General features: G+C 45.0%; 1 protein-coding gene across 6 annotated transcripts in view; it reads right to left on the minus strand.

Moving 5' to 3' along the window:
• Positions 1-2,547: 2,547 nt before the first annotated feature.
• The window catches only part of MAST4 (microtubule associated serine/threonine kinase family member 4), a 569,289-nt gene continuing 546,057 nt past the window's right edge, over positions 2,548-25,779 (minus strand). Inside the window, exons 24-29 of one of the 6 annotated variants that reach the window (XM_060009396.1) lie at positions 22,591-22,791; positions 19,681-19,910; positions 19,003-19,125; positions 12,014-12,150; positions 9,587-9,768; positions 2,548-9,239 (exon numbers count right to left, since the gene is read on the minus strand). In XM_060009396.1, coding sequence (XP_059865379.1) covers positions 5,350-9,239; positions 9,587-9,768; positions 12,014-12,150; positions 19,003-19,125; positions 19,681-19,910; positions 22,591-22,791 — 4,763 coding nt within the window. In that variant the 3' untranslated portion in view covers positions 2,548-5,349. Of the gene's footprint in view, positions 9,240-9,586; positions 9,769-12,013; positions 12,151-19,002; positions 19,126-19,680; positions 19,911-19,938; positions 22,262-22,590; positions 22,792-25,779 lie in introns of those variants that run through there. The other 5 variants (XM_060009397.1, XM_060009392.1, XM_060009393.1 and 2 more) reach the window with 5 other exon arrangements.

A 25,779-nucleotide genomic window follows, 5' to 3' on the forward strand; every position in this document is an offset into this window, starting at 1 on the left:
ACCTACCACTCTGGAGTGACTGTCTCTTTCTTTGGTCTCTCCTTGTCCTCTATGTATGAGAGTCATTTTGTGAACCAACAGGTAGAGCTTGATGGAAAAAAAACAAACAACCCAAATGACATATTAACATGATTTTTATCAATTAAAAATACATGTATACAGAACAATGATACCTATGTTTTTTAAGAACACAAAACCAAACCATTAACAAAGTTGCCTGTGGGGTAGGAGAGGAGGCTGGATGGGAGTGTAGGGATAAGTTTCATGAACCTTGGCGCCAAGGTTGATGAGCCAAAAACTGAAGAGTAGGATGACCTCAAACATCTGCATCTGAGCTTCTCTACTTGTGCACGTGCGCGTGAAAGAAAATAACGCGGCATGTCCTTAACATGAAATGCCATGCGGCCATTATAAATAATATTGCAGAAGTATATTGATAGACATTGAAATATATTTCTGATTTCATACTAAGCAAAAGAGGTTACCAAACATCATGCCCACTATTATTTCTTTTTTTTTTTTTTGGTAACATAAAAATCCATATAGATTGAAGAATGAAAGTGGCTGGGGAATTGCAGTGATTCAAACATTTTGTGTTGCTTTTCTGTATTTTTAATTTGCCTTCAATTGATCACGTATTGTGCAATAAAGAAAAAAATCAGAATTTTTCTTTCTAAAGAGTTTTTTGTTTTCACAAAGGCACAAGAATAAAGAGGTAGTGAGAATTTACAGATAGTACTGAGAAAGGAGCAGCCTTTTCCTAAGGCTTTGTGATTTCAAATGCAAATGCTCAAGCCCAAGCTTCCTGGGTTGCTCTTTCCTTTTCCTTGAGGACAGAGGGGGCCATAGTTGTTCTAAGGATCTGCACTTGAAAGGGGCAATAGGCTGAGGAGCTAGGACTCGCATTCCTGGGTAGCACTGAACTGATGCGCACCGGAGGCCCTCCACAGGAACTACCCTCTGTCCCTACAAAGGACTGCCTCCAGCCGAGGAAAGTCACTTCAGCCCAGTACTGTTTCACACAGCATATGTATGCCAAAGGGACAGAACTTTCAGGCAAAAGATTTTTTATTTAGACAGGTTAGGGCTGGAGGATATGGAGACGCCAGCTGACATACGAAGGCTCAGTAGCTGCAGCATGCTTGCTTTAGGCCTTGTAAATGCTTCATCCTTCACCTGCAGGTTCTGACAGCCCTCTCCGGGCAGCGCTTCAGTGAAACATCAGATGACTCTGTTAGAGTCTGTCAGCTTTACACTATTAAGAGACTTTCTGTAAAGCTGCATGGCGCAATTCCTAGTAACCATATGCAACAGATCTTCCTTTTCCCCACATCTGAACAGACCCGATGTTCAGTCCGTCTCGGTAGAAGATTCTTTCATTGCCTGCATCCAAGTATTGGGCTTGACAGTCCCACCGGCAGCCTGTGATAAGAGACGGTGACCTTGTCTTTTGGATTCCCAGGAATCCAGGCGATGCTGCTGCATGTTTTTTTATGACGAATGGTGCTAATGCTTCCAGTACAGGGTCTGAGGTGTCTGAACTGCCACACACCTCAGGCCCTGAACCTGGGCCAAGTGACTGACGTTTAGTATACAGAAAGTAATAAAACCAAGGTTCAACAAAGCTGTGGTCATTTCCAGCTTTCTTAGATATATGAGACGCATACGATACTAACTGGGGTAGGAGGTAGGAAGAAAGAGGAATAACACAAAATGACTTTGTGGAAAGTGTTAAAAACATACTGGCAGGAAGGAAATTAAATTGAGTGAACTGCCCTACCACTGAATTCCTTAATGTCTGGCCTATACTGAAGTAAGCAAATTTCCGCAGTTAACAGAGCTACACTTTTTCACGTAACATTTGTGTTGTGAACCAAAAATCTAGAAGCGAAACTGCCTACTGACTAATTAGTAATTAATTAGGACTAATAAAGGAGTCCTATTACAGAGAACGATTAGCTTGCTTGGCTCATGGCTTCCCGCCAACCATCAGGTCTGTAATTTTGCACCATATGATTTTTTTTGCATGTAAACTTAGAAAATGAGATGGCTTAGATCGTTCACAGAGGGCCCTGGGTCTTGAATTCAATTGCATGATACCTGGTAATGTTTAGAAAGGTCAAGAGCTTTAGAACCAGAAAAATCCATGCTCTAATCCAAGCTCTCTTTACAGGGTATATGTTAAGTAAGTCACATAGCCTGTCTGGGCCTGTTTGCTCACCAGTAAAATGGGGATGCCACCACCATCTGGTTTGAGGCTTATGTTGGGGCTCAAATAAGATGGCAGATAAAAAGCATCTTGCCCAGTACTAAGGGTACACATATAGTAGGCAGACAATAAATGTTAGGTTGCTTCCTTCCTTCCTGATGGTCTTAATGCTTTTTAATTATGAGGGAGGAGACAGGATGGGAGGAAAAGAAAGATGAGAGAACACAATGGTAATTGATGGAGCAAGGTTTTGGGAGAATTGAAGCAGGTGGAGTCATGGAGAAAGGACACTTCTTCCTGAGACTGTAGGGAAAATGGTGAGAATGATGTGAAAGTTGGCAAGTTCTGCAGCAAAGGAAGAAGGTTGGTAGAAAACAGAGGAAGGACTTCAAGGAAGACTTAATCTCAAAGAATGGAACATGTTCGTGTGGGTTAAAAAAAATTAGCAAACCATTCCACTCACCGAAAGGAATCTGCAGAAAACCATCCTTTCCATAAGAGAGTTACATTCAGTAATGTTTTAGAGACGCTATGTATGTGTGTATATGGGAAAAAACTTAATAGTCATTATCTTTTCATGCTAAATTTTTATTTCAATGTTATGCAACTGCATAAGTATAAATATTTGTTCAATATACAACAATTATGACATCCATAGGGAATTTCTTAGAGAAAATAAGACTGCAAACACTTTATTGCACAGATCCTAACAAACTTTGAAGCTGGTAAATCTACAGCTGGGAATACTACCGAGGAGCACATCTTACAATCACAGGAGACCGACCAAAATAGAACACAGGAGAATTTCTACCAGCTGACTGGAGAGGTTTACAACAACGAACAGGTATTACATGAATGCAACCTTAGGTACTCCGTAGCCATCCAAAATGCAAAAACATATTTGGCAAAAATGATAATACACTATACAAAATATACATTAAAAAATATCATTTGTAAACAAGCAGCTAGTTGTGCTTTAAAGGAAAGTGGACAGTTAAAAAGCAAAGGCTGTAAACCATAAACTACCTCCCCGACAGGCCTGTCTAGATGTCTGGGTGCAGAAGGATCGGGTTATGACAACCGCCAAATGCACGTATGAATTATAAATGTTGAGACCGTTTTTGAAACCCATTCAAGATCTTTCAACATATTTGTTTCTTCTACAATTCAAAACACAGTGATGGGGAATGGCTAAAATCTCATGGGAAAAAAATTCGGAGCAAGGAGGAGACTTTTTTTCTTTTTTTTTTGGCCATTGCCAACTCATTTTACAATGAAGGACAAGCAAGCGGTTTAAGTTACGCCTTTGTTTTTGGAGCGGAGCTTACAGCCTCACTGAATGATTTATAATCCACAGGGCTGTAAGATGAAGCTGTGCTTAGGTGAACAATGTTATAGCCTGAAGATACTAAGACACTCCCGAGGGGGGTTGGGTGCTGGATTAGTATTTCTTCTTGGTAATTTTTTTTTTTCTCTTACAAAACAAAAAATCCTGCTACGGATCCCAAGCATCTTATAAATACTTATCTGTGTGTATTTTCTCTTAGTGCCTTAGTACTTATGTCAGCAAGTGCTGTCTTACAATATAAAACAATCCACCAGGAAGGAAAACTGCAACAAAAAACAAACAAAAAGATCCCCTCAGCACTAAAATGATTGGACAAATTCTACATATTCCATGGTATACAAAATTTAAATAAGGCTTAGCAAAAGTAAAAAGGACAGTCACATTCAAGCACCAAATAGCTCCAACAAGTCTTTTTGTTACAAAAATGCTGCTCTTTATTAATACAGTATTTTTTTTTGCATACAAATAAAGAGATCATGTTATGAAATGTACGGAGCTACTTGATGCATCAGAAATGAATGTGAAACCCAGGAACTTGCTAAAAACAGCAAGCTTCGTCTACAACATAAGGCCCCAGCTATGTATTAAAATGTATCTGATGTCCTGATTATTCCTTAAAATATATGCTATGATGCCCAAATCCACAACCCCACCCCGTCCCCCGACTTTTCCTCAAAAAAGCAAATTTAAAACCTCTTCCAATGCCCGATGCTTATGACTCAACCTAAGTACTAGCAGATTGGTGTGCGGCCAGCAACTTTCCTTTATGTTCAACAGCAGGGCTGGTGCAGAACTACTATAAAATGTGTGCTTCTTAGACTAGTGACTCATAGCATAAAGGCCTGAGTTTAAGAGCATGAAAAGGAAAAGCGAGAGAACAGAAAGGGAAAGCAAAAGAACAGAAATAAGTCGACGTGTGTTTATAGCCCCTGCTCTACCTATGGTGAGGAGTTGACATACACACCCACAGACAAGGACAACTGGCCTTTCAGACAGCTGGGCCCAGGATCAAAATGGCTATTAGGATGACCATGAAATGAAATGAAAATGGCTAGCTCCATCTGTTGTGGCCATTTCTGATGGAGGAGGATTCCAAAGGCAGTGATTCGAGTAGTTCTTTAGATCTGGAAGTATAGGTAGCCAGATACAGTACTATCAAAATCACTCGTTAAAAATACACATGAAGGCTTACAATCTAGTGTATTTGGGGCTCTCTTTCGCCTTCAACTCGACTTAGAATGTTTTAACGTAGAAAAAATGTAGCCTTGAAATATTCTTTTCTACCACAGACCAGAACACGTGGGTGGATGTGTACATGCACGAATATGGGTGCATCTATACTTTTACATATACCCAGGTTTAACCCTTTTGCTTCATTACTGCATTATGATCAACGGTAGAGCGAAAATCTTATTAAAAAAAAAGTTGTAGTAAATGATGCCATCAGCAGCAAAGTATCGACTCTATATCCCCCAAACCAAACACATTGCTAGGTATTTACAGAGAAAATCGTTTTCCTCAACAATCCGCAACCTCAACCTCAACCAAAAAGACTTTTTGTTTTTTTATTTTTATTTTTTTTGTACAAACACTATCTGGTAACAGTTTACCGGTTCCAATTGGGAAGGCATTTGGAAGAAGGTCCCTTCTTTTCCTGTTTCTTCTCTCCCCCTTCTTCGGTGAGGCTCCAGGCTCTGCCTGGGGGGGTTCCCACAGTGCTGGTTTCCAAGGTAGTCAAGATGCAGTTACACACGCAGGCTGGGTCCCCCAGTCCCGCCGGGGGCCTGCCCCATCACAAGGCCTTTTTGTGTGGGCTGCCGCGCAAACTCTCTTTCCCCCGCCTCTGTCGCACCCCGGAGTCCTTCTCAGAAGGAAGGGCGATGGGGCGCTCCGCGCTTGGAGCGGGGAACGGCTTGGTCACCTCTCTGCCCACATTCTGCTTCCTAGTCTGAGCTGGCTGGGCGGGGGCCGGCTCTTTCCCTTTGGTTTCTCCCTCGGAGGTTGCTCCTGAGAGGACCCTGTCCCGGTGGCTGGCGCCCTCCCCCACGCCTGGGTTGGGGTGATAGGATTCCAGAGTGATGGCTGAGCTGCGGAAGGATGGCAAGGAGTCGCTCTTTGTCATTTGGGTTCTGCCATCCCCCCCAGGCAGGGGCTTTCGATGGTCCCTGCTGCTGGAGGCTGGGGGCTCAGCTGTGGCCCTGCCGGCCTTGGCAGAGAAGGTGTCGCTGCAGGTTGTAGAAGTCTCTAGAACTACTGATCTAGCCTCGGGAAAGCCAGAGGAGTAGCTCAGAGACTTCTCGGGGAGGGCAGTGCAGCGGAAAGAGCTCTGTGCCGTGGCCGAGGGCGACCGTTTCATGCCACTGGGCTTGCCCGCCTCCGTCAGTGGCTTCTGGGAACCGGGCCCTTTCCCCTTGGCCTCCGGCCAGCCCTTCCCGGAGGCTGCTGCCGGCCTCTCCGTGCCCTTGGGCCCAGCCTCACCTTGCACCGGGGAAAGGCTGGCCCCCGGCTTCCCGCTGTCCACAGGGGAGTAAAGTGCTTCGGTGCATTTCTTGCCTTCAGACTTCCCGGCGTCAGCGCTGGCAGCCGGCGGACTCAGGCTCCTGTCTGTCTGTTTGCACAGAGGGGGATAATCTTTCACAGTGGATGGTTTGGGGGCCTTTGGAGATGGGTTCTGCCTTTCCCCTACAGTGGGAAGTTTCTGGTCCACCGACTCACTGGCCCCTAGGGGTCCTTGCCGTGGTGGATGTGCGGGCTTCTCCAGTGCCTCTGGGGGATGCCCACTGCTGGTGGGTCTCAGCTTGGTGTCTGGAGGACCCCATTCCATGTGTAGGGGGACTGAGGGCCCACTTGCTCCCTGGCCAATCACATCGCGGGCTGTGTTCTGGGGACCTGGGAGGGCAGGGAACTCCTCTGACACACCCTTACTGCTGCCCTTCCCCTCTCTGCCGGGGGGCTGAGCACCAGGCTCTTTGCCCACTGCAGCCTCAATGCTCAGCTTCTGGGAGAAGAGGGGCCGGTCTGGGTGCTTAGACTTTGGAGGGTCTGTGTCGGGGCCAGACCTGGGCTTGTGGCTGCTGCTTTCACAGAGCACAGCAGTGGGCTTGGGAGGGTCCTGGAGGCCCAGGATTGAGTGTGTAGCGCAGGGCCTGCTCCCAGGCAGAGAGCCAGCAGGGTAGCTTTGTTGAGTGTAATGCTGCTGAGCGGCCAGGCGAGGGAGCTCTTTGGTGGTAGGTAGGGGCTGAGAGTTACTGGTGAGGTGATGCTTCTGCAGGGGCTGTTCTTTCCTTTCTGGTTCCTTGGGACCATCTTTCTGCACAGATCGGAAACCGGAGAGCTTTTCACTCTTCTCACTCTCTGTCCCGGGTGGCTCCAGAGACCACCTGGCAGAAGCGGATGCCAGCTTCGATTCCGGGCCACTCCTTCCCTTGACCAGCTCCCTCTCACAAGGAGCCGCTGCAGAGTGCAAAGAGGGGTCTTCTCTGGCCAGTGGCCTCACCTCATCTCGGCCGTCTTTGGGGTTTGTTTTCCCACAAGGCCCGCATGCTTTCTCCAAGGCCTGGGTCTGGGTGGAGACATCTGGGCGGGTCCTCCCCACAGCGGGGAGGGTTTTGGAGTTGTCACTGGTTTTAGCAGCTTCTAGTGGATACAGCTCCTTGGAGGGGTCTCTGCGGATGTCGGCCCTCAAAGCCAACCGCTCACTTCTGGCTGTGGAAGGGCCCCTTTCGGACGACTCCCTCCCGCTAGGCTTCTCCCTCAAGGGGGCACCTTCAGGTGGGAGCGGGCTGCGCAATCTAGACGGGTCAGCACCTTGGAGGTTCTGCCCCAGGAGGGGAAGGAGCTTCACGTCGGGCCTGTGGTCTTGGTGTTGGCTGGGGCTGCCCTCCCCCCGCTGGGGATGGCTTTCCACGATGGTCACCGGGGTCCTGGCTGCGTGGGAAACCTTCCTGTCCAGCTTCAGCTCTGGGTCAGGCAGGGGTGACGCCGGTGAGCCCTGCAGACCCCGGCTGGGTGGTGGGAACCGAGGCTCGAGCAGGTAGGATTTGTTCACCTTGAAGCTGGCAGGGGAGGACTCCCTCTGACCCGCAGGTTCACCCTTCCTCCCCACGCTGCCGGCGGGAGCCTGTGGCACAGGGGGCCCTACGTCACTGCCTGGGCTGGGGCTCTGGGCAGGCTCTGGTGAAGGCAGCTCCGTCTTGGAGGCCTGCGGTCCAGACAGAAGAGCAATGTCCAAAGTGCCCTCGATGGGCTTCAGGCATGACACAGACCGCCCTTCCAGCTTATACTCGGAGGGGCTTTTCCGGACAGGCGACTCTGGAGCAGCTAAGCCCGGCTTCTCCGCTCCGCTGTCCACCCGGCCAGAAAGGGCCTTGAGAGGGACAAAGGAGACGGTGCTGAGCTGAGCCACGTGGCCGCTGATGAATGGCGCGCGGCTCTCGGAGGCCGGCTGGGCCTCCTGCTGCCCCCCGGCCGGGCGGCCTGCGCTCCCCGGCAGGCCCTCCTGGGCACCAGGTGTCATCTTGGGCTTAAGCACAGGGCAGGGGCCATCATCTTTGTCTTCAAGGGACATCTTCTTTCTGAGGTAATCGATGTTGGCCAGCTTGCTGTCTAACTTCTCACACCGGGGACCCTCCTTGGCCTGCGGGGACTTCTCCGTGTACTCACCCTTCCCGGAGGTGGGCCTGTGGGTGGCGTGACAGAGACTGTCTTGGAGGGTGCTGTGAGCCGAGGCTCGTTTGAGGTCACCGGTGCCCTGGCTGTGGTCCCCGGGAGCTGCGGCCCCCTCCGAGGTGACAGCCTCGCTGGCCCGCACGCTGGCCTGCTTGTGGAGAGCATCTTTCAGCAGGCTGCCCGGGGCCTGGGCCTCCTGCGCGGCTGCTTTGTTTTCAAAATGATTTGACCTTTCCGAAGCCTTTGGATAGATTTTCTTCTCTCTGTCTTCTAGCCTAAAAGCAGAGAGGTTTTCCACATCATTGCCAAGTGCATGGGGTTTCTGGCGGGATTCCTGTTTCTCTGGGAGCCCGTCGGGTTTCTTCACCACCACCTTGGCCTTCAACTTCTCTCGGTCCAGCTCGTCCACAGACTCCTGTCGGCCCAGCTTCCGGGACACAGGGCGTTTCAGGCAGCCTTGCTCCACAGGCCTGGCCCGGCTGAGGGCAGGCGCGTCGCACACGTTCTCCTCCAGGCTCTGCAAGGTCACCTCCCGCTGGGACTGCTCCCGCGGCGGCACCTCCTCCTGGGTGACCTCCAGGCTGTGCTTGCGGGAGCACAGGTGCTTCTTGTCACTGCCGTAGGAGGGAGAGAGCTTCTCCTCCGACTGCACGCGCTTCAGCAGCGGGGACCGCGGGGGCTCTGCGCTCTTGGGCCTCACGATGTGTCTGACGATGGTCGGGGGGGAGTGCATTTTGCTGGGAAAGGCTTGAGAGATCTTGGAGTTGCCAAGTGAATGTCCCAACAGAGGGGACGGTGACCGCTGAGGGGAGGTGGGCTGTGGAGTTGGAGAGGGTGTCCGGGCCAGCGGGGAGAGCGGGATGCTGCCCGCTGACTTACGTCTTCCTGACCGGTATCGCTGCCCGCTGAGTTTGGGGGCCAGGCCGTGGAGAGTGCTGGGCCGGATGTGTCCTGACCCTGCTGGGGAGTTGGGGGCACTAGAGCTTGGGGAGCTGCTCTGGGAGGAGTTAGTACCTGTGGGTGGAAAACAGGATGCTGTGAGCAACGGCCACTTTCCCTTTGCTTTCCATGCTTCCAGACCTAGCTGTTTTAGATAAGGTCAGGTAAAGGTCAGCAAATTGTCTTAGCATCTAAGTCTAGTGAATAAATGCTTTTTAGATAAACCTCCCCACACCAAGGGTTAACCCAGTACTTCCTGTCTTTTTTAATGGACCGAACAGCTGTATCTTCTGACCTTCCTATAAATCCTGTTCTCTGTCAGTTACAACCTCAACCTTCTTTCCTTAAGCAGGAATAAGCCTCTCTTCCAGGATCTCAGATGGTGACCCCTCAACTCTTGAGAGGCAAGGAGACTCACTCACCGGATGGGAAGTCGGGGGTGGAGCGGTAGCTGGGAGTAGGGGATCGGGGAGACAAGCTGTGAGTGGGGGACCCCGGGAGGCTCTCCCCTGATGACAGGGATCTGTTCAAGCAGGAGAAACTTCGGCTGGTGTGGAGTAAAGGAGAAGGCTGCTTGGCTAGTTTTTTGAAAAGGGATCTTCTCCTAGAGTGAAAACAGAAGAAAACTGATCAGATTCTACATTCAAAACCACTCCTCCTGCCCACAGCACCAGTGCACTCAGTACACGCCCCTGTGCCAGAGACGGTGATAGGATGACGGCAGATCCTTTTAAAGAGAAGGATCCCACTTTTATATTCAAAACTTTTTTATGACTTAGAAAGGAAGAGGTTTTGATAATACGCAATGGTAGCTCTCTTCTCTTAATTTCAAGCACTTTAAGAAGAGCTGTGAAAATAGGAAAAATATATAATAAATATACATTCATTTATTTATAGGTCAGGTTTTTGAGGACACGGTTTTTTGCCTGAAAGCTTCTGAGTACATAGCCCCAAACACACTGACACAATTTAATTAATTAAGAGATAATACAAAGTCAATCCCTGGAAGAAAAACCATCATCTTGGATATAGAATTCTTGGATGGTGATACACTGGGTAGAGGCTTTATCTCTGAGGGGCTGTTTGCTGTGCTTATTCCATTGTGAGCTCTTGAATATTCCTCATGACTGTGCACACTGTACATTTACATAGAAAAACCGAGCAAGGTGAAACGAAGCTTATCACATCAGCAGGGCAGGAGACGCCACGCTGCAGCACAAGCAAATGTGCAGTTAGTGTCCCACGAGCACATCTGAAAGCTAAGAGCACAGCTTCAGGTGGCTTCGAAGCGCAGGTGGCTGTACAGAGTTCCTTCATCCCCAGGTAGTTTACGCTCTGCTACCCCTTGAAGCAAGTGTGTTCTATATGACCTAAACCACCATTAAAATATAAAGCTCACATTAAAAAAAAAAGGAGGATCTCAAAATGTGTATGTGTGTGTGTGTGTGTGTGTGTGTGTGTGTAAGTTTAATCACAGCAATACACGTACTTGGGTTAAAAAGTCAAATAGTTTGTAATGAAAAATAGCAACTCCCTGCTCTGCCTTTTTCCCAATACCCAGAGAAACCACTTTCTAGTCTTTTAGCTGTTTCTTTTCCTATTTGTCTGCATATTGCTATGAAATGTACTTATGCTGTTTTTTTAGTTTTTCGATTTTAGAAATTATCTGTTGATTTCCTACCACAAAAAAATGAGAATTAAGCTCTTATACAACTGCTTCCACCTTCTAACCAAAAACACTTCCCTGTTTCTATTCCTCTTAGTAGCGCTAAACCAAAATTTTTGGTTAGAAAAAAAAGGCTGGTGTTTTCTTTATTTACATGATAAATACTGTTCACAGCTCGGCCATAATTCTATTTTCCTTCCTTGTATAACTCTGTCTTTCCTGGAGTCAATAATCATTCCTTTCTCATTTGCTTATTTTTCTTTTCTATCATCAAAAATCCTCATAATGTGATCCAACACACCAAATCCAAGTGGGCAAAGTAGGGCTGCTGTGGCATGGTGCAGGGAGCACATCTAGACAACTGCCTGGCAAGAAACATCCTCACCAGAAACACACACACACACACCTTGCTAGTGCCTGCATGGGGCACAAAATGGTACCCACGGTGCCTCTCACAGTGCAAACGTGTAGCCAAGTTAGGCTTTCAGTCAGTAAAACAAAGCCTTTCTATTTCTAGGCTTATTTGGATGCTTTAAAGATCTAGTTATCTTCAAACATCTGGCATTAAAAAATAGCACCTGGGGCTTCCCTGGTGGTGCAGTGGTTGAGAGTCCGCCTGCCGATGCAGGGGACACGGGTTCGCGCCCCGGTCCGGGAAGGTCCCACATGCCGCAGAGCGGCTGTGCCCGTGAGCCATGGCCGCTGGGCCTGTGCGTTCGGAGTCTGTGCTCCGCAACGGGAGAGGCCACAACAGTGAGAGGCCCATGTACCGCAAAAAAAAAAAAAAAAAAGCAACTGTTTGTTTTTAGATAATGTAAAGGACGTTATTAAATACAGATATCATGCTAAAAACTGCCTGAAGTTTCAGTTCCTCAAATCCAACTCAACTGAAATGAAGTCTAGAGGCTTAAGAAAAGGCAAAGGACTTTTCATGGTTCTCACACATGAGAAGAAGCAATATAAATTCTTCTACAGTATAACTACGTAAGTCTTTTCACTATGAAAAAGAATGCTGTTACGAAGGAATATAAACGCTAATGTATAAATACATGTGAACCACGGGGCAACATTTCTCACAGAGAAATGGACCCTTCTCATATGCAAGCATTTACATCAAGCAAGGAGTAAATGTCGCTCAGTGCGGGAATGCACCAAACCCATGAAGAGGACGGCTCTAACTCACCTTTCCAGACTTTCCTTCTTCTTGGATTTCTTGCTCCGCCTCACCATCCGGCTCTTATAGCTGTTTCTCCTGGCTGGCCCCGTCTTGATTGATGTGTTCTCAAATGGGGTGGTCGTGATCGACACCTTATTTCCACTCTATAAAAATATGACGTGGTATTAAAGCGAAATGCTGTGATGAAATAAGACCAGAACAGAGATAGGAGAGCCAAAGACAAAGAAAAGATCCACGAGGACGGACATACAAAAGGCTTCCATGGGTCAATGACCCTTCAAGCAGTGAAGTCCTGACAAACTCGGTGGAAAAAAAATGTGAGGTTTCCTTAAGAGGGTGGGATCTGGAACTCCACAGAGCTGAGCTCAAATCTGAGCCTGTGACCCGAGCACTTGCTTTCCATCTAACAGGAGAGTCACACCTATCTCATAGGGCTCGTCTGAAGATCAAGGAGATAGAGTCTGTAAAGCCTTTAGCACTGAGGGTGACACATGGAAAGGACTCTATAAATCACAGTTATCCTCATCCATATGTATTAAGTATAAAGATGCCCAGGGGCTCTCTAGAAATCATAAAAAACCATCATAAAGCAGCAAAACGGAATGAGACTTCTATTTTAAATTATTTTTAAAGGTTCCTTTTCTACCACCAGAAAACCTGTCAGCAGGCAGAGCTGGAAAGTTCACGCCAGCGGGTATGAAACAGCCTCTGTTTGGCCAGGTCAGGCATGGTGAGGTCATTCCTGGTGGGTTTCTGTGCCCTACCACTTGAACCTGGGACAGGGGCCGGCTGGGCAGGCCCTGGGGACAGATTTGAGAGCAGAGTTAGAGGGCAAGCTGAGGTGTGCCCTGGGCAAGTGGGCAGGACCCACCCCCTTCACTCCCGTATCAATGACCTCTTCTTGAATTTCTTAATAACCAGGAGAGAAACATGTCCTTTCGGAGTCACAGATGGCCCCGATTACCTTAAGAAGACAAGAAGCATACGGAGAAGGGCCTTTTTTTTTTTTTTCCGTACGTGGGCCTCTCACTGCTGTGGCTTCTCCCGTTGGGGAGCACAGGCTCCGGATGCACAGGCTCAGCGGCCATGGCTCACGGGCCCAGCCGCTCCGGGGCATGTGGGATCTTCCCGGACTGGGGCACGAACCCGCGTCCCCTGCATCGGCAGGCGGACTCTCAACCACTGCGCCACCAGGGAAGCCCGAGAAGGGCCTTTTAAAAGGCCTGTGCCTGGAAGATGCCTAGCAACTCAGCTCTAAGCGGTATTAAGAGATGGGGAGTTGAGCATGATGGGGGCTGGGGACTGGAAAAACAGAGATTGTTTTAATATCAACAACCTTCCCTCCCAACTTGGGAAGTAATCCGTGCCATTATAAGAAGAAAAGAGTAAAGCATATATATATTAAAAAAATCACTGAGGAGCTTACCACCCAGCTAACGTTGGTAACATTTCTGTATATTTCCTGCTGGTCTCTTAACAGGCATGTAGAAAGTATGTATATATATATATATATATATATATATATATATATATATAGACACACTTTATAAATAATTTAAATCTTAATTAAATTAATCTCATATTTAGTTTTATGTTTTTTGTTCACTTCACATTTCCTAACTTTGAAAAACTTGCCCTTCATCACTGAATATTCCTTAAGAACATGATTTTTACTGGCTATTTAAAAATATTCCATGAGATGGGTGAATCACAATTTAACTATTTTCCTACAGCTATTGTTTTCTATCTCGCAATTCTTGTAAGGGTTGGAATGAATACCTTTATCTCTAAATCGCTGTCCGAGCCTCTGACATTTCCCTTAGATTACATAATTAGACCCAATACACGCAGCAAAGGGTCTAGGTGGACTTTTTAGCGACTCTTGGGGCCTGGTGATACACTAATTTCCAGAAGGGTTACGTCACCTCGTGCTCTTGCCAGCAGCGCACGAGCAGCAGCCACAGAACGGGCTCATCAGAACTGAATATTAACATTAAACAGATTACTGATTTTACAGGAAAAAGTTACATCAAGTTTTAATCTTTGTTCTTTGGCTATTAACAAAGCTGGACTTCGACTCATTTATTTTCGATGATTTCTATTTCTTTAGAGAACGATTTGTTCATGTCTTACATCCAATTTTGTATCAGAAAGTCTTAGTACTACTGATTTTAGAGTTCTTTATATATTTAAGAACATATAATCCCATACTTAATGTCATAATTGTAAAAAAATATTTTAGGGAAATGAGATTTGAACTTGAACAAGAGAAACAATTTTTCTTCATCCTGAAAGAATAAAGTACATGTTTTATATGCAAATGCCAAAACTTTAAAAATAAACCTTAACCTGATAGTAGAGACTGACATTCAATTTATTCTTTAAACTGAAAACTCAGCTTTGAAGTATGAAAGGCCTACCATTGAAGGTTGTTTGGTATGGGATTTTCTCTTTACAAATTGAGTGAGGCCAGGCTAACTGAGCGAGGCCAGGCTAAAGTTTTAGTTTTTCCTGCATGCCTTAGGGGAAGGAAAGGGGCAACAAACATGATGATGGGAGTTCATCTTTCACTGAAGTTCCTTTCGTCCTTTTCTACATCATATACAGAGTGGACACAGAGCCACAATGATCACCGGGGCTGCTAGAGCCCATGAGCCATCTAAGCTTGAATCCACTTCCACCCCTTCTAACACAATTCAGCACTGACTTTTATATCTTTACCTGTAAGAGGCTCACAATGCCACTGAGCATCTTAAAAGCACATTGTGAATATTAAAGCATTTTTCACATATATTCTCTTACTTTATTTTCACAACCAAGTCATGAGGGTTTTTTTTTTTTTTTAAACCCTATGAGGTAGGAAGGGATTATTATTTTTCGACTAGAGGTAAGGAAAAGAGATTCAGAGACACTGAGATTCTTTTTTCCCAAGGTCACAGAGCCCAGTGGGAGAGCCCAAAGCTGGCTCTCCCGCCCCTCACCCCACACTGCCCACTCCTCTTGGGCAGGGGCATGCCCTGATCCCTTCCATCTCTTCCTCCCAGCAGAGCGCACAGCTTGTACTTAAAGAGTGGTGGTGAGGGAACGAGGCACTGGATCCATGTAAGGAATGATCAATGTATCAGACTGTCAAGAAGAAATTTTAAAAATATCGTCAACATTATATGAAAAAAAGATAATATAAATGCTGAACATTCCTCACCAGAAAAGTTATGACCAGGGTTTGCTGAATCAGAGCACGTCATTAAGTTCTGGACAAAAGTCCCTTTCCACTATACAACCAAACCCAGTTTTCTTTTTTTTGTTTCTACATATGGCTGTTCCAGATGACAGTTCACTTGACTTATGGAAATACACAAAGAGATAACTTCCCTAAGGGGAAATACAGACACAAAAAAAATGCAGAGTGCAAACAGTTGGTTGGAAACGTTAATGATTACAAAAATGGTAAGCAAATGACTGAAAAATATTATAATTTTATGGAGAACAGGTGAGAATTGTGGAGACTGCCATCTGGTGGATCCATCGGCTATAGCAAGTGCTGTCAGAACTCGGCACACTGTGTTTTACTGGGTCTACTGACCTCAACAAATTCTTTTGAAGAAGAAGCAGTCTCTTATTAGGGAAATTCTGCAGCACTGTTTTAAAAAATAACAACGAAATGGGGCCAGAAGACTGTTAAATGTTCCATTAGTTAAGTTTTACTTTAAACCACTGGTGTGATTAGTGCACGGTGGGAGGGAAATTATTTTAAGCTGGCTGAACTGAACACAAAAGCAGAAGTCAGGCTATTCAGTCTCTTCTCTCAGTCTGACTCCACATTAGTTTATCAGTTGGCCTTGGGTGCTTCACTGAGCTAGACTGTTTTTACATTTCTTTCTCTGCAAGACGCACATGGCGAACAGCACTCTTCCTGCATACGTGTGTCCTTGCCCTGACTCAACCCTCCATGATCCAGCCCCAGCCATCCTGCACACTTCATCCCAGATGCTATGAACTCAGGCTCCAGCCACACTGGTTTACTCATGCACCTCAAGCACTCTGAGCTTCCTGTCCTTGTGTTTTTAAGCATCTTCTTTATTTTGCCCAGACCGTCCTACACCCTCTTCCCATACACTAAATGTCCACCCATCCTTCACAGCCCTGCACAGAAAACCCCTAACTCTTCACCCCTGCCCACCCTGGTGGAAAGCCCTCTCTCCTTTAGAACCTGGGCCATATTTACAATTTGTTCCTTTTGTCTGACACTCTGATTATAGTCTAGTATTGCCACTGTTTCCCCCGTGAACGTTGGACTGTATTAACTTAAGTCACTGGCAATCAGAAGACTTCATGTACAGAGCACAGTGGCGTGCTGGTTGAAAGCACAGGCTCTGGAGCTGCATTGCCCTGATGAAAATCCTCTCCTGCTCTTTCCTAGCAGATAACCTTGGCTGCTTTGTTAACTTCTCCCTGCTTTAATTTCTTTATCTGTAAAATGGGGACATTTATGTTTATAGCACCTATGCACAAGGCATGAGGATTACCTGAGTTTATTCATGTAAAGGCTCTCGATTACCTATTATTCATATGTGTCATTTGTTGTGTGACTCTTCGGTATCTCGCACACTTTTTCACACTTTGGGGGCCCAGCTAATATGTGAAGATGGTAATAACGATGCTATTTGATGGTCCCCATTTTAGTTTCCAGAGGTTCTCCAGAGTTCAGGGAAAGGAAATTTTGAGGCAGGGGCTGGTGATATTTTAGGGCTTCTCTTACGATTGGGGATTTAAACTAACGCTGTCCTAAGAAAGCAACCTGGTTGAATAGAGAGTTTTCTGTATTAGGGAGGCTACACTGGGCAGGTAATTACGTGAGCAGGGGATATGACTGGGTCCATGTGGCCTCCACCCCTCACTGCAGCGGCTGGAGAGAGATTTCGGTGCTTTGACAAAGTTCTTTTTTAACAAGCTACTTGCAAGCTGGATGGAGGTGATTAACTCCTTGTGGCAGGAGAGGTTTAAGGCGACACTGAAGGGGCACATTTACAGGGATTCACAGAGCTGTGGGGAACTGAACCGGATGACCGTGACTTTCTATTTCCTTGTGCATGTAAGTTAGTGCTTCCATAGCAGGCTCATTTTGAAGTTGTGAGGGTAAGTGTGACCAAAGCTGCAGCCATGAAACACGCGATACGCTTATTAGGTTCACATTCCGAAAGATAAATAAGTATTGCACGTGTATCTCTAAATATACATACAGCCCTACGTAATGGCTCTTCCACCTTTTCCTAAGGACGCCATGAGATTTTGTGAAGTAGTTTGCAAGTATAAAACATCGTGTAAAAAGCATCTGAGAATACCAAAATACAGCTACTACCCTGATGGTCCGCCAGTGACGAAGCCATCAGGCAGCCCAATAGTATAGGATGCATTTGTGAGAAAGTTGACTAGAGTTAGGGGAACCACCTGTAGGTATGGAGGATAGCAAAGCCCGGCCTCAACTCCAATGGGGACTGAGGCCAAGACCAAAGTTTCATTAATGCTGTGAACTGATCAACAGCAATAACTTTCCTACAATCGGCCACTTCACAATGGACCTTTGAATATGCATGCTATTCCTCTTCCTGGAACCTAGGCCAGACACTGAATCATTTGAAGAATACACTTGTGTTGGCTGGGGGATGAGAGAAGGAAGAAGAAAAGTCATTTAACTGTACTTACTTTTCAAAGGCTTTGTACACCCACCTACCTGCACTACCTTCCAAATCCCAATTTTCTTTCAAGTTCCAGTTCAGTGTCACTTCTCTGCGATGACTCTCCTCATTCACAGAATCTTCTCTCCAAAAGTACGGGATTCCTCCCCCTGCTGTGGCCCCTGGCTGACCAAGCTGAACGCTATCTGCTTGCATAACTCTTCTATATCTCCCATAGTCCTCGAGGGCAAGGACCATACCTGAATTCCTATGTTGCCAACATCTACCGTGGTACCTGTCTCAGAGCGAGTGCTCTGGAAACAGTCTGAATGTACCTTGTTTCAATGACACGTATGTGTTTCTGTTGTGCCTCTCGATGGGCTGCAGGTTCTCTGAGGTCATGGCTCACGCCTCTCTGATAGCCCCTTATAGCCCAGCCCTCCCAGTGCTTACAAAAGCCAGAGGTCATCCGTAAACATCTGTTGACTTGTAAAATAATCCTACAATTAAAGACTGTATTTTTGATCACAGATAGTCTTCTTTCCTTGAAAAAACTTAAAATCGAACTCAAATTTATCTTTGTTTTAACCAGATCCATATTTGGAGCCATAACTTTATATTCTGTAGTCAGCAGGTGGCAGAGCAAATAACCCAAAAGAAAGGAGAGGATCAGTATAGACTGTCTCTCTCTATCATACTCAGGCTTCTTGTGATCTCTGTACTCCATTGGCTTGAATCAGCTTACATTCCAAGTAGAAACTGATCTACACTCAAATTCATTTGTACGTATGAATGGGAAAAGGCCTAATGATCGCTAGAATCCCTTCTTCCATTACCACCTATTTCTATCATTTATAGTGTATGTTATATATTCACAGGTCTACCTTTCAAAAGGAAACCCAACTCTCAGACTCAACCTTCAGATCTGACCTCACAGTTTAATACTACCTTGTCTTCTGCTATATAGAACAAAATTTACTGAAGAAAATCGCCTTTAGGATGGACGATTTCCAAACAGATTTTACTATGTGCGGTACATAAACAAAGAGAACTCTATTTGTAATTCAGGATAAGAAGCAAAATTAAATTAGGAAGTGACTGTGCAGATATACGAGCGTGCATTTCATGATATAAAACCAAAAAATTCATGTTATTTTTGCCTTTACATTAAACAGACTACCGAATATTCTCTCAGCAACGAGACTGAGTGTGTATGGATGTGTCATATAGAACTCTAGACCCCGAGCAAAGAACTCTTGGTACTAGTTCTTTCTGGCTACCTCCTTCATCTGGATGGCCATGACATCAAAAAGATAGTACCTTTAGCAGAAGCTCTATAACTTCTGTGTGGACGAGTCCATGCACTGGTTCTCCATTGACGTGTGTGATCAGATCCCCAGCCTTCAGTCCTGCCTGGCAAGCTGGACTTCCTTCTTCTACATTCTAAAGTCCAAGAGGAGAGTATATATATTAGTAAGCAAACAAATGACAACCCTGACACCTACTGTTTCTTGTGGCTCAGTGTTCTGAGTTAATCAGCAAATGATCCTGAGCTCCTAAGAGGAAACCAGTAAGACAAGGTTTGCTATTCTTTTTCTGTCATCATCCTAAAATAGGGTAATTTCTATAGTTCCTTAAACAATTTCAGGTGATCTGAGAAAGTACTTAAAAAAAAAAAAAAAAAGGAAGGCTAGGGGAAAAAAATCTAAGAAAAGAAGAATGAAAGAAGGATAAAAACAGGACTATCTTTGACTATTTCTACCAGCTTGGTATGCAGAGTGGTTAATCAGATATGAAGACTAACAGAATTATGAGAAAGAATTAACTCTTGCTAAATTCAATCCCACCACACAGATAAAGGGCAGGAGTATGAAACAGGTCCCAAATGTCAGCTTCAGAGAAAAATCATTTGCTGTTAACTACGCCTCAGCTGACATATTTATTCTCCAGTTTGGCTGGGAACAAAAACTAACCAGAAAGAGAAACTGTCGGTCTTACCCAAACGATATGATGCACTGTGTAAATGTCGCTGTCTCCCACATACACCCGGATGGCTCGGATGGTGAAACCATAGTTCTTCCCTGAACTGTGGATCACAACGGGCTGGTATGGACTGGCAGAAGCTCCTGAGGAATCTCGGCTGGGAGAGGAATCCCTTGAGGAAGAAGGGTCCGAGGACAGAGAATGGGGAGACATTGGACTTCCCAGTGGAGAAACAGCAAACATATCTGCAACAGAGAAGCCAGTCATCACAGCTCATCCTGGTCCCACAAACTGCTCTCAGGTAGCCCTCACTAGGTAGCCCTGCTGGGATTGGGAGGACAGTCACAATACAAATCCATTCCTTTCTAATAAAGAAGAAATAATATAAAAATATTTATACTGGTAACTAGCATGGTAACTGGTAACTTGACAGAAGCCTGTCAAAGAAATCTCAGAAATGCCTCTTTTTAAACTAACTTTTAAACTCACATTCTGAAGTTACAACTTCTTAGTTCTCTACACAAATTAAAAAACAAACGAAACTTCACTGCTATCTGACTGTGATCTTTTAATACACTTTCTTTTAATTAAAGAAACAGGAACTTCCCTGGTGGGGCAATGGTTAAGAATCCGCCTGCCAATGCAGGGGACAAGGGTTTGATCCCTGGTTCGGGAAGATCCCACATGCCGCGGAGCAACTAAGCCCATGTGCCACAACTACTGAGCCCGCATGCTGCAACTACTGAAGCCCACACGCCTAGAAGCCCGTGCTCTGCAACGACAAAAGCCACCGCAATGAGAAGCCCATGCACCACAATTAAGAGTAGCCCCTGCTCGCTGCAACTAGAGAAAGCTCGCACGCAGCAGCGAAGACCCAATGCAGCCCCCAAAATAAATAAATAAATAAGTAAATAAACAAATCATCGGTGCACAAATTTCAGGTATACCCTCACCCAGGGAAGGCTGTATGGACGATAGTAAAAGATACTCAGCCTCCAAATCTTGCCCTAAATAACGTTAACATGGTTCTTTTCAAAAAAACCTGGCCTGGAAAGCAATTCATCAATTTACCTCTGCTTTTTTATCATATTACTGAACTAGTACTGATTAAACAATTTTGATCAAGAAAACATTGTCATGTTAACTTCTCTATAAAAGAATCATTCCTTATTACTATGATTAGAACTGATTCTCTTCATATATTACCTGTAATTCTAGCAAGGTTTCTGAGAGGATAATGCAGGTGGATAGAGAAATTTTAAGAAAAACTCCCTTCATATTCTTCAACACCAATACTATTCTGTTTTTCTTGTTTTATGAACAAACACACTTTAACTTATAGCTCTTATCACTGTTTCATCTATGTGAATCTAAACAGATCCTAACTGGTCATGTGAAATTGCGTGTGCGTGTGCGTGTGCGTGTGTGTGTGTGTGTGTGTGTAAAAGAATAACCTACAAAAAGATGCTGAGGTTTAAATGTGAGCTCAGTCAGGGTCAGGCTACAAAGGGCCAGCGCATCTGAAGCCTCCTGGGGTTCGGTAACATCGTGGCCACAGCAAACTGAAAGTATCCCGACTATCTTTTGCTCTAATGCTTATGTCTGTCCAAAGGGAAACAATTAGCTAAATGTATCACTATCCAAGCTCCTTCACTTTCTGACTTCATGCGGCATCCTGACCCTTTTTTCCTGGCTACCTCTGTCTCATCCAAAGGCCAGGTGAACAGAGGCACACCGGTGGGTAGGGAACATCAACACATGCAAAGGCAGGAAGAAGATAGAGTGGATACACAGATCCAAACTGCTAAAAGAGCCAGGCCCCCGACCCTTTACCTCGGTACGTTTTACCTTATCTCCTCCGATTGAAGAACTGACCTACGTTCACCAAGATGTGGGCTTTCTCATCAGCTCTCAAAGTGGACTGGACCACACCCCACTTACGTTCCTGACTGCAGCTGCACTGGGGCCATTGCCTTCTGGTTATGAATAGTCACTCAAACTAGGGAGACAGCTGTTTGTTTTATGGTGCTACACAGACATTTCCCAGAAATGAGCATATGCTACAGTGAGCATTACCCCCCAGGGAGCTTTTGTTTTTACCCAATTTCTTTCTGCAGGAATTTGAAATTTCAACAATGTAAACAATCTCTTTTATACATGGTCTGTATTCTTCCAACTGCAAGCCATCTGCAATGTAATTCGACTGCCACTTCCACTCTCTTACTGTCATTTGAGTGATAAATCGTAACCACCAGGGTATATATTTTCATCTCAGCCAGTGAAATTACTGTAGACTTTGTGATTAGCAGAGGCAAAACTAGGTTGTGGAAACATACTGCAACTGAACAAAACCATTAATTAAGCCCAGTTTTTTAATACAGGGTAGAAAATAATACCAGTAGGAGGAAGCATAACCCAACAGACAGGGCTGGTAAACCTTGTAATTTCAGTGCTGTCTGGGACTCTGCATCCCCAGAAATGAAAAACTTATGTTCTCTGTGTCGATTTCCTTGTTAATTAGATGAGAAAAACTATACTTAGCTTTCCAACACAGATGCTGTTAACAGCTCCATAAAGGGTACAAATGATGCAGAGTCTAGGGAAGAAAAATTATTCAGAAGAGGGAAATTTATCACTTAACTTGGGGAGCGTGGGAGAAAAGGAAAGAAAACAAATAAAAGAAATAAGCCTTTGTGGGAAGAGAGCCTGCCTCATCTCCTGCTGCAGAAAGAAGCGAGAAGGAGTAAACCACATATGCCCCTGGGAGCTCTGGAGGTCTTGCAGGGAGACACTCCGGAGGGCTGCGCCAGGACAGCACCCACTACTGTTTCAAGCCATCTTGTATGTCAATCAGCATTGCAAACTGGGGGCGGGGGGTGAGCATGCACAAATCACACAATGTCATGCAAGTAGATGTCTCTCTACCTCCTGGGATCATGAGGGACAGAGCACTGGCAGAAAGGGACTTTGTGACTTTCCCCGAGATTTTCTTTTTCTCTGTGCTTTCTAATCGCTGCCGAGCCATGTGAGAAGTGGGTTCACTGGAGGGCTTTGAGGAATTATCTGTACTGTCCACACACTCGCTTCGTCCATTTATCTGATCCAAGTGCTCTGAAAAACTGCCAACTGTACAAAGAAGAAGGGATAAACATGTTCAGGAAAATCTGGGATAGGAGAGGTGGGGAGAGGGGGAGGGAGGGAGGGAGGGAGGGAGGGAGGGAGAGGGAGAGAGAGAGAGAGAGAGAGAGAGAAGGAAGGACAAACGCTGGGAAACGGAAGCCCATGTGGTTCATGAGTCCATGTGGCGTCAGGCAAACATGAAACTCATGTGACCGGTTTGAGAAAAGTGGCGCGGAGGAGGAAGAATGAAAGAGGTTTCCGTTCAGATTTCGTTCTACTTGTACACAAGTCCACTAACTCTCAATTGACTCCATTTAACTAGGAGATTACTTTTTAGAATCTGTCTTTTACAACCCTAGTAGAGACAACTCTTCCCCCCCGACCCCACCACGGAAGGCCATGAACCAAACATCAGCTCGTGAACCACACAACGCCCACCGTATGGTATGATCACCCTGTGACACAAATGACCATCATTAGCAGTGCTGTTAATATTGGGTTTTGCTATGTGGACATCATTTAGTCACTTCGTGGACATTTATGCCCATTGTCACCTCCTACCATCTTTCTAGGCCACACCTCACACTTAGGCTCAGGTTTGTAACTTATGGAAAAGTGCCTAAAGTGTCGCCTTTGACTTCCCACACCTGCTTTCACTCTGACCTCCTTGTAAATCTCACAGGACAAGACAAAGGGTATGCTTCACTATGGTACCCAATGGTTCCCTACATCTTCTTGCCTTTAGACTAGACAGTGCCAAATGCTGATCTGCCCTGAAGTTACTGGAAGTGAAAAGATTTGTCCCCCTCTAAGCCAGCCATCACACCTTCCTTATTTTTAATTTTATTAATCCTCAGTATACACTGGAGAGTTGTTTTTTTTTTTTTAAAGTTAAAAAACTAGGACTTCCCTCAGCAGAGGAACATAAGAGAACATGTAACCACGTAGAAGGATGCAGAAATGGAAAATCACTGATACCAGTCTGGTAATTGCACACGCCCAGAGTAAAGAAAGTTCTTTACTCTTGTCAGAAGTGACATGTTGAAAAAAGTCAAGTGACCATCCCTTTTGGTTTCTCCTATTCTTTCTTTCACAGGCTATCAGTTTTCTGGTTTTTTTTTTTTCTTTCTTTTTTTAATCACTGATAATACATCTTTGTCCAGAAAAAAGCAATGCTTACCTTCTTTTTCCTTCTAAATGCTATATTATAAGGCCCCTGTGCTTTAAAAATCATCACTATCACCACATTAAGATATACAATCCACACAGAGAATTTAATACCATTATAAATGATCCTTTGAAAGGCCAAGCAGCACATTTTAAAGTGCTGACCATGACATTCTTTGCCTAGAGAAGAGGCTTAATCAGACTTAACTAACATTTCGGTTACAGTGCTATATACACATCATTTGACTGCACGGCAGGTTTGGTCCTAGTTCACAGAGGTGGCACAGACCCACAGGAGGGGTCCAAGCTAAGGGAAGGCTTGGACTTGGGACGGTGGGCTTGGGCACGGCACAGCTCATGGCCACCTACTGCGCTGTAGGTACAGGGTAAGATTCACAAACTTCCATGTGACACCCATCTGACCTACTAAGGAAGACGATCTTAAGGCAAATATCAACCACCTTTCTACTTCTATATGCCAAATTCAGTCCCACATAACAGCATATCTATTCTATTCACTCTAAATGAAGAAATCAACTGCTGAGGGACTTGACAAAAACGGCTTCACAAATCAAAAAAATCGTATCTCAAAAAACGTTTAATTTACTTTTGGGTAAGTTACACACTCCCTTCTCCTTTCTAATTTGGCTCGGATGGGATCACGGACAAGCATAAACTGAAAAGCTGAATCTCTTCACAATGAATAATTTGTTGGATGCATTCAAGACTTACTTTTCACTGATTCAAATACATTGTAGTCATGAAAAAAGAGACAGGTATAAAGCTGCACTGCCCTAAATGCCAGAGTGTGAATATTCAATGTTCTCTTTTATCATCCCTCCCTCTTGCCTCCGCCATTTCATCCCGCCATCTCATCTCATAGCACTGTATATACACGTGTGTTTCTTTTCTGCCAGTGGTAGATAACGTCACCTTAATGTTCTGTAAATGTCAAGGATTCTTTCTTTTTGATGGTGGAGCAATATAAAAATCAACAAACTTAATTTTACTACAGTCACGGTTTTCAGATTCCCTAATTCCCCTTGGCTGTGAGCAAATCGGCTCATCTCTCTCTTCTGTATGGCCCCCAAGGTCTTTGATTAGTTTTAGTGTGTGTATGGGGGAGACAGAGAGAAAGGTGGTTTGAATCTATTCATCATAATGCATAGCAGGATATAGACAGATTGTGTTTTTAATTGTGAAAGTACTCAATCAAATGCTTAGACACCATTCCCCTCCCTTTACCTCCTACCTTTCTGATAGTGAGTAGGCAGAAGAGACCAAGAGATCATAAACAATTCATCATATTAAGAATAAATGTGAAGTAGAGGTAACTCTATTCAGAGTAAATAATAACTAAGAAACAGATGAGAATTTAGTAACCAGAAATATAAAACACTTGACACATCTACATTTGATCTGATTACCAAGATGAACTAAAAATGGTCAGGCATCTTAGACTACCAGCTTGTTGCTACGCTACTTCTTCACTGCTATTCTCTTGGCTCTCTGATTTAGGACAAGTGGAACTGTCCTACATGGAAACAGAACTGAGGTGAAGAGAGAGAAGGAAAAAACGCAATAGCATTCTTCCCCATGATCAACTGTAAGCTCATGTGAAGCTACACAGGACCAGACTTTGTAGGGAGGCGGAAATAAACCCAGCCTGTAAAATTTGTAATTTTGAAATGATTCAAAACAAGATGAAAACATCACACCACGAATATTCAGTGAGTTAAAAAACTGTTCATGAAAATTCTTGGAATCACTCACGGTTATCAATATAGCATACTGGATATGGCTTAATGAAAACATTTATCATAGCAA

The sequence above is a fragment of the Delphinus delphis genome, chromosome 3 (genome assembly GCF_949987515.2).
Source record: "Delphinus delphis chromosome 3, mDelDel1.2, whole genome shotgun sequence".
NCBI lineage: Eukaryota > Metazoa > Chordata > Mammalia > Artiodactyla > Delphinidae > Delphinus > Delphinus delphis.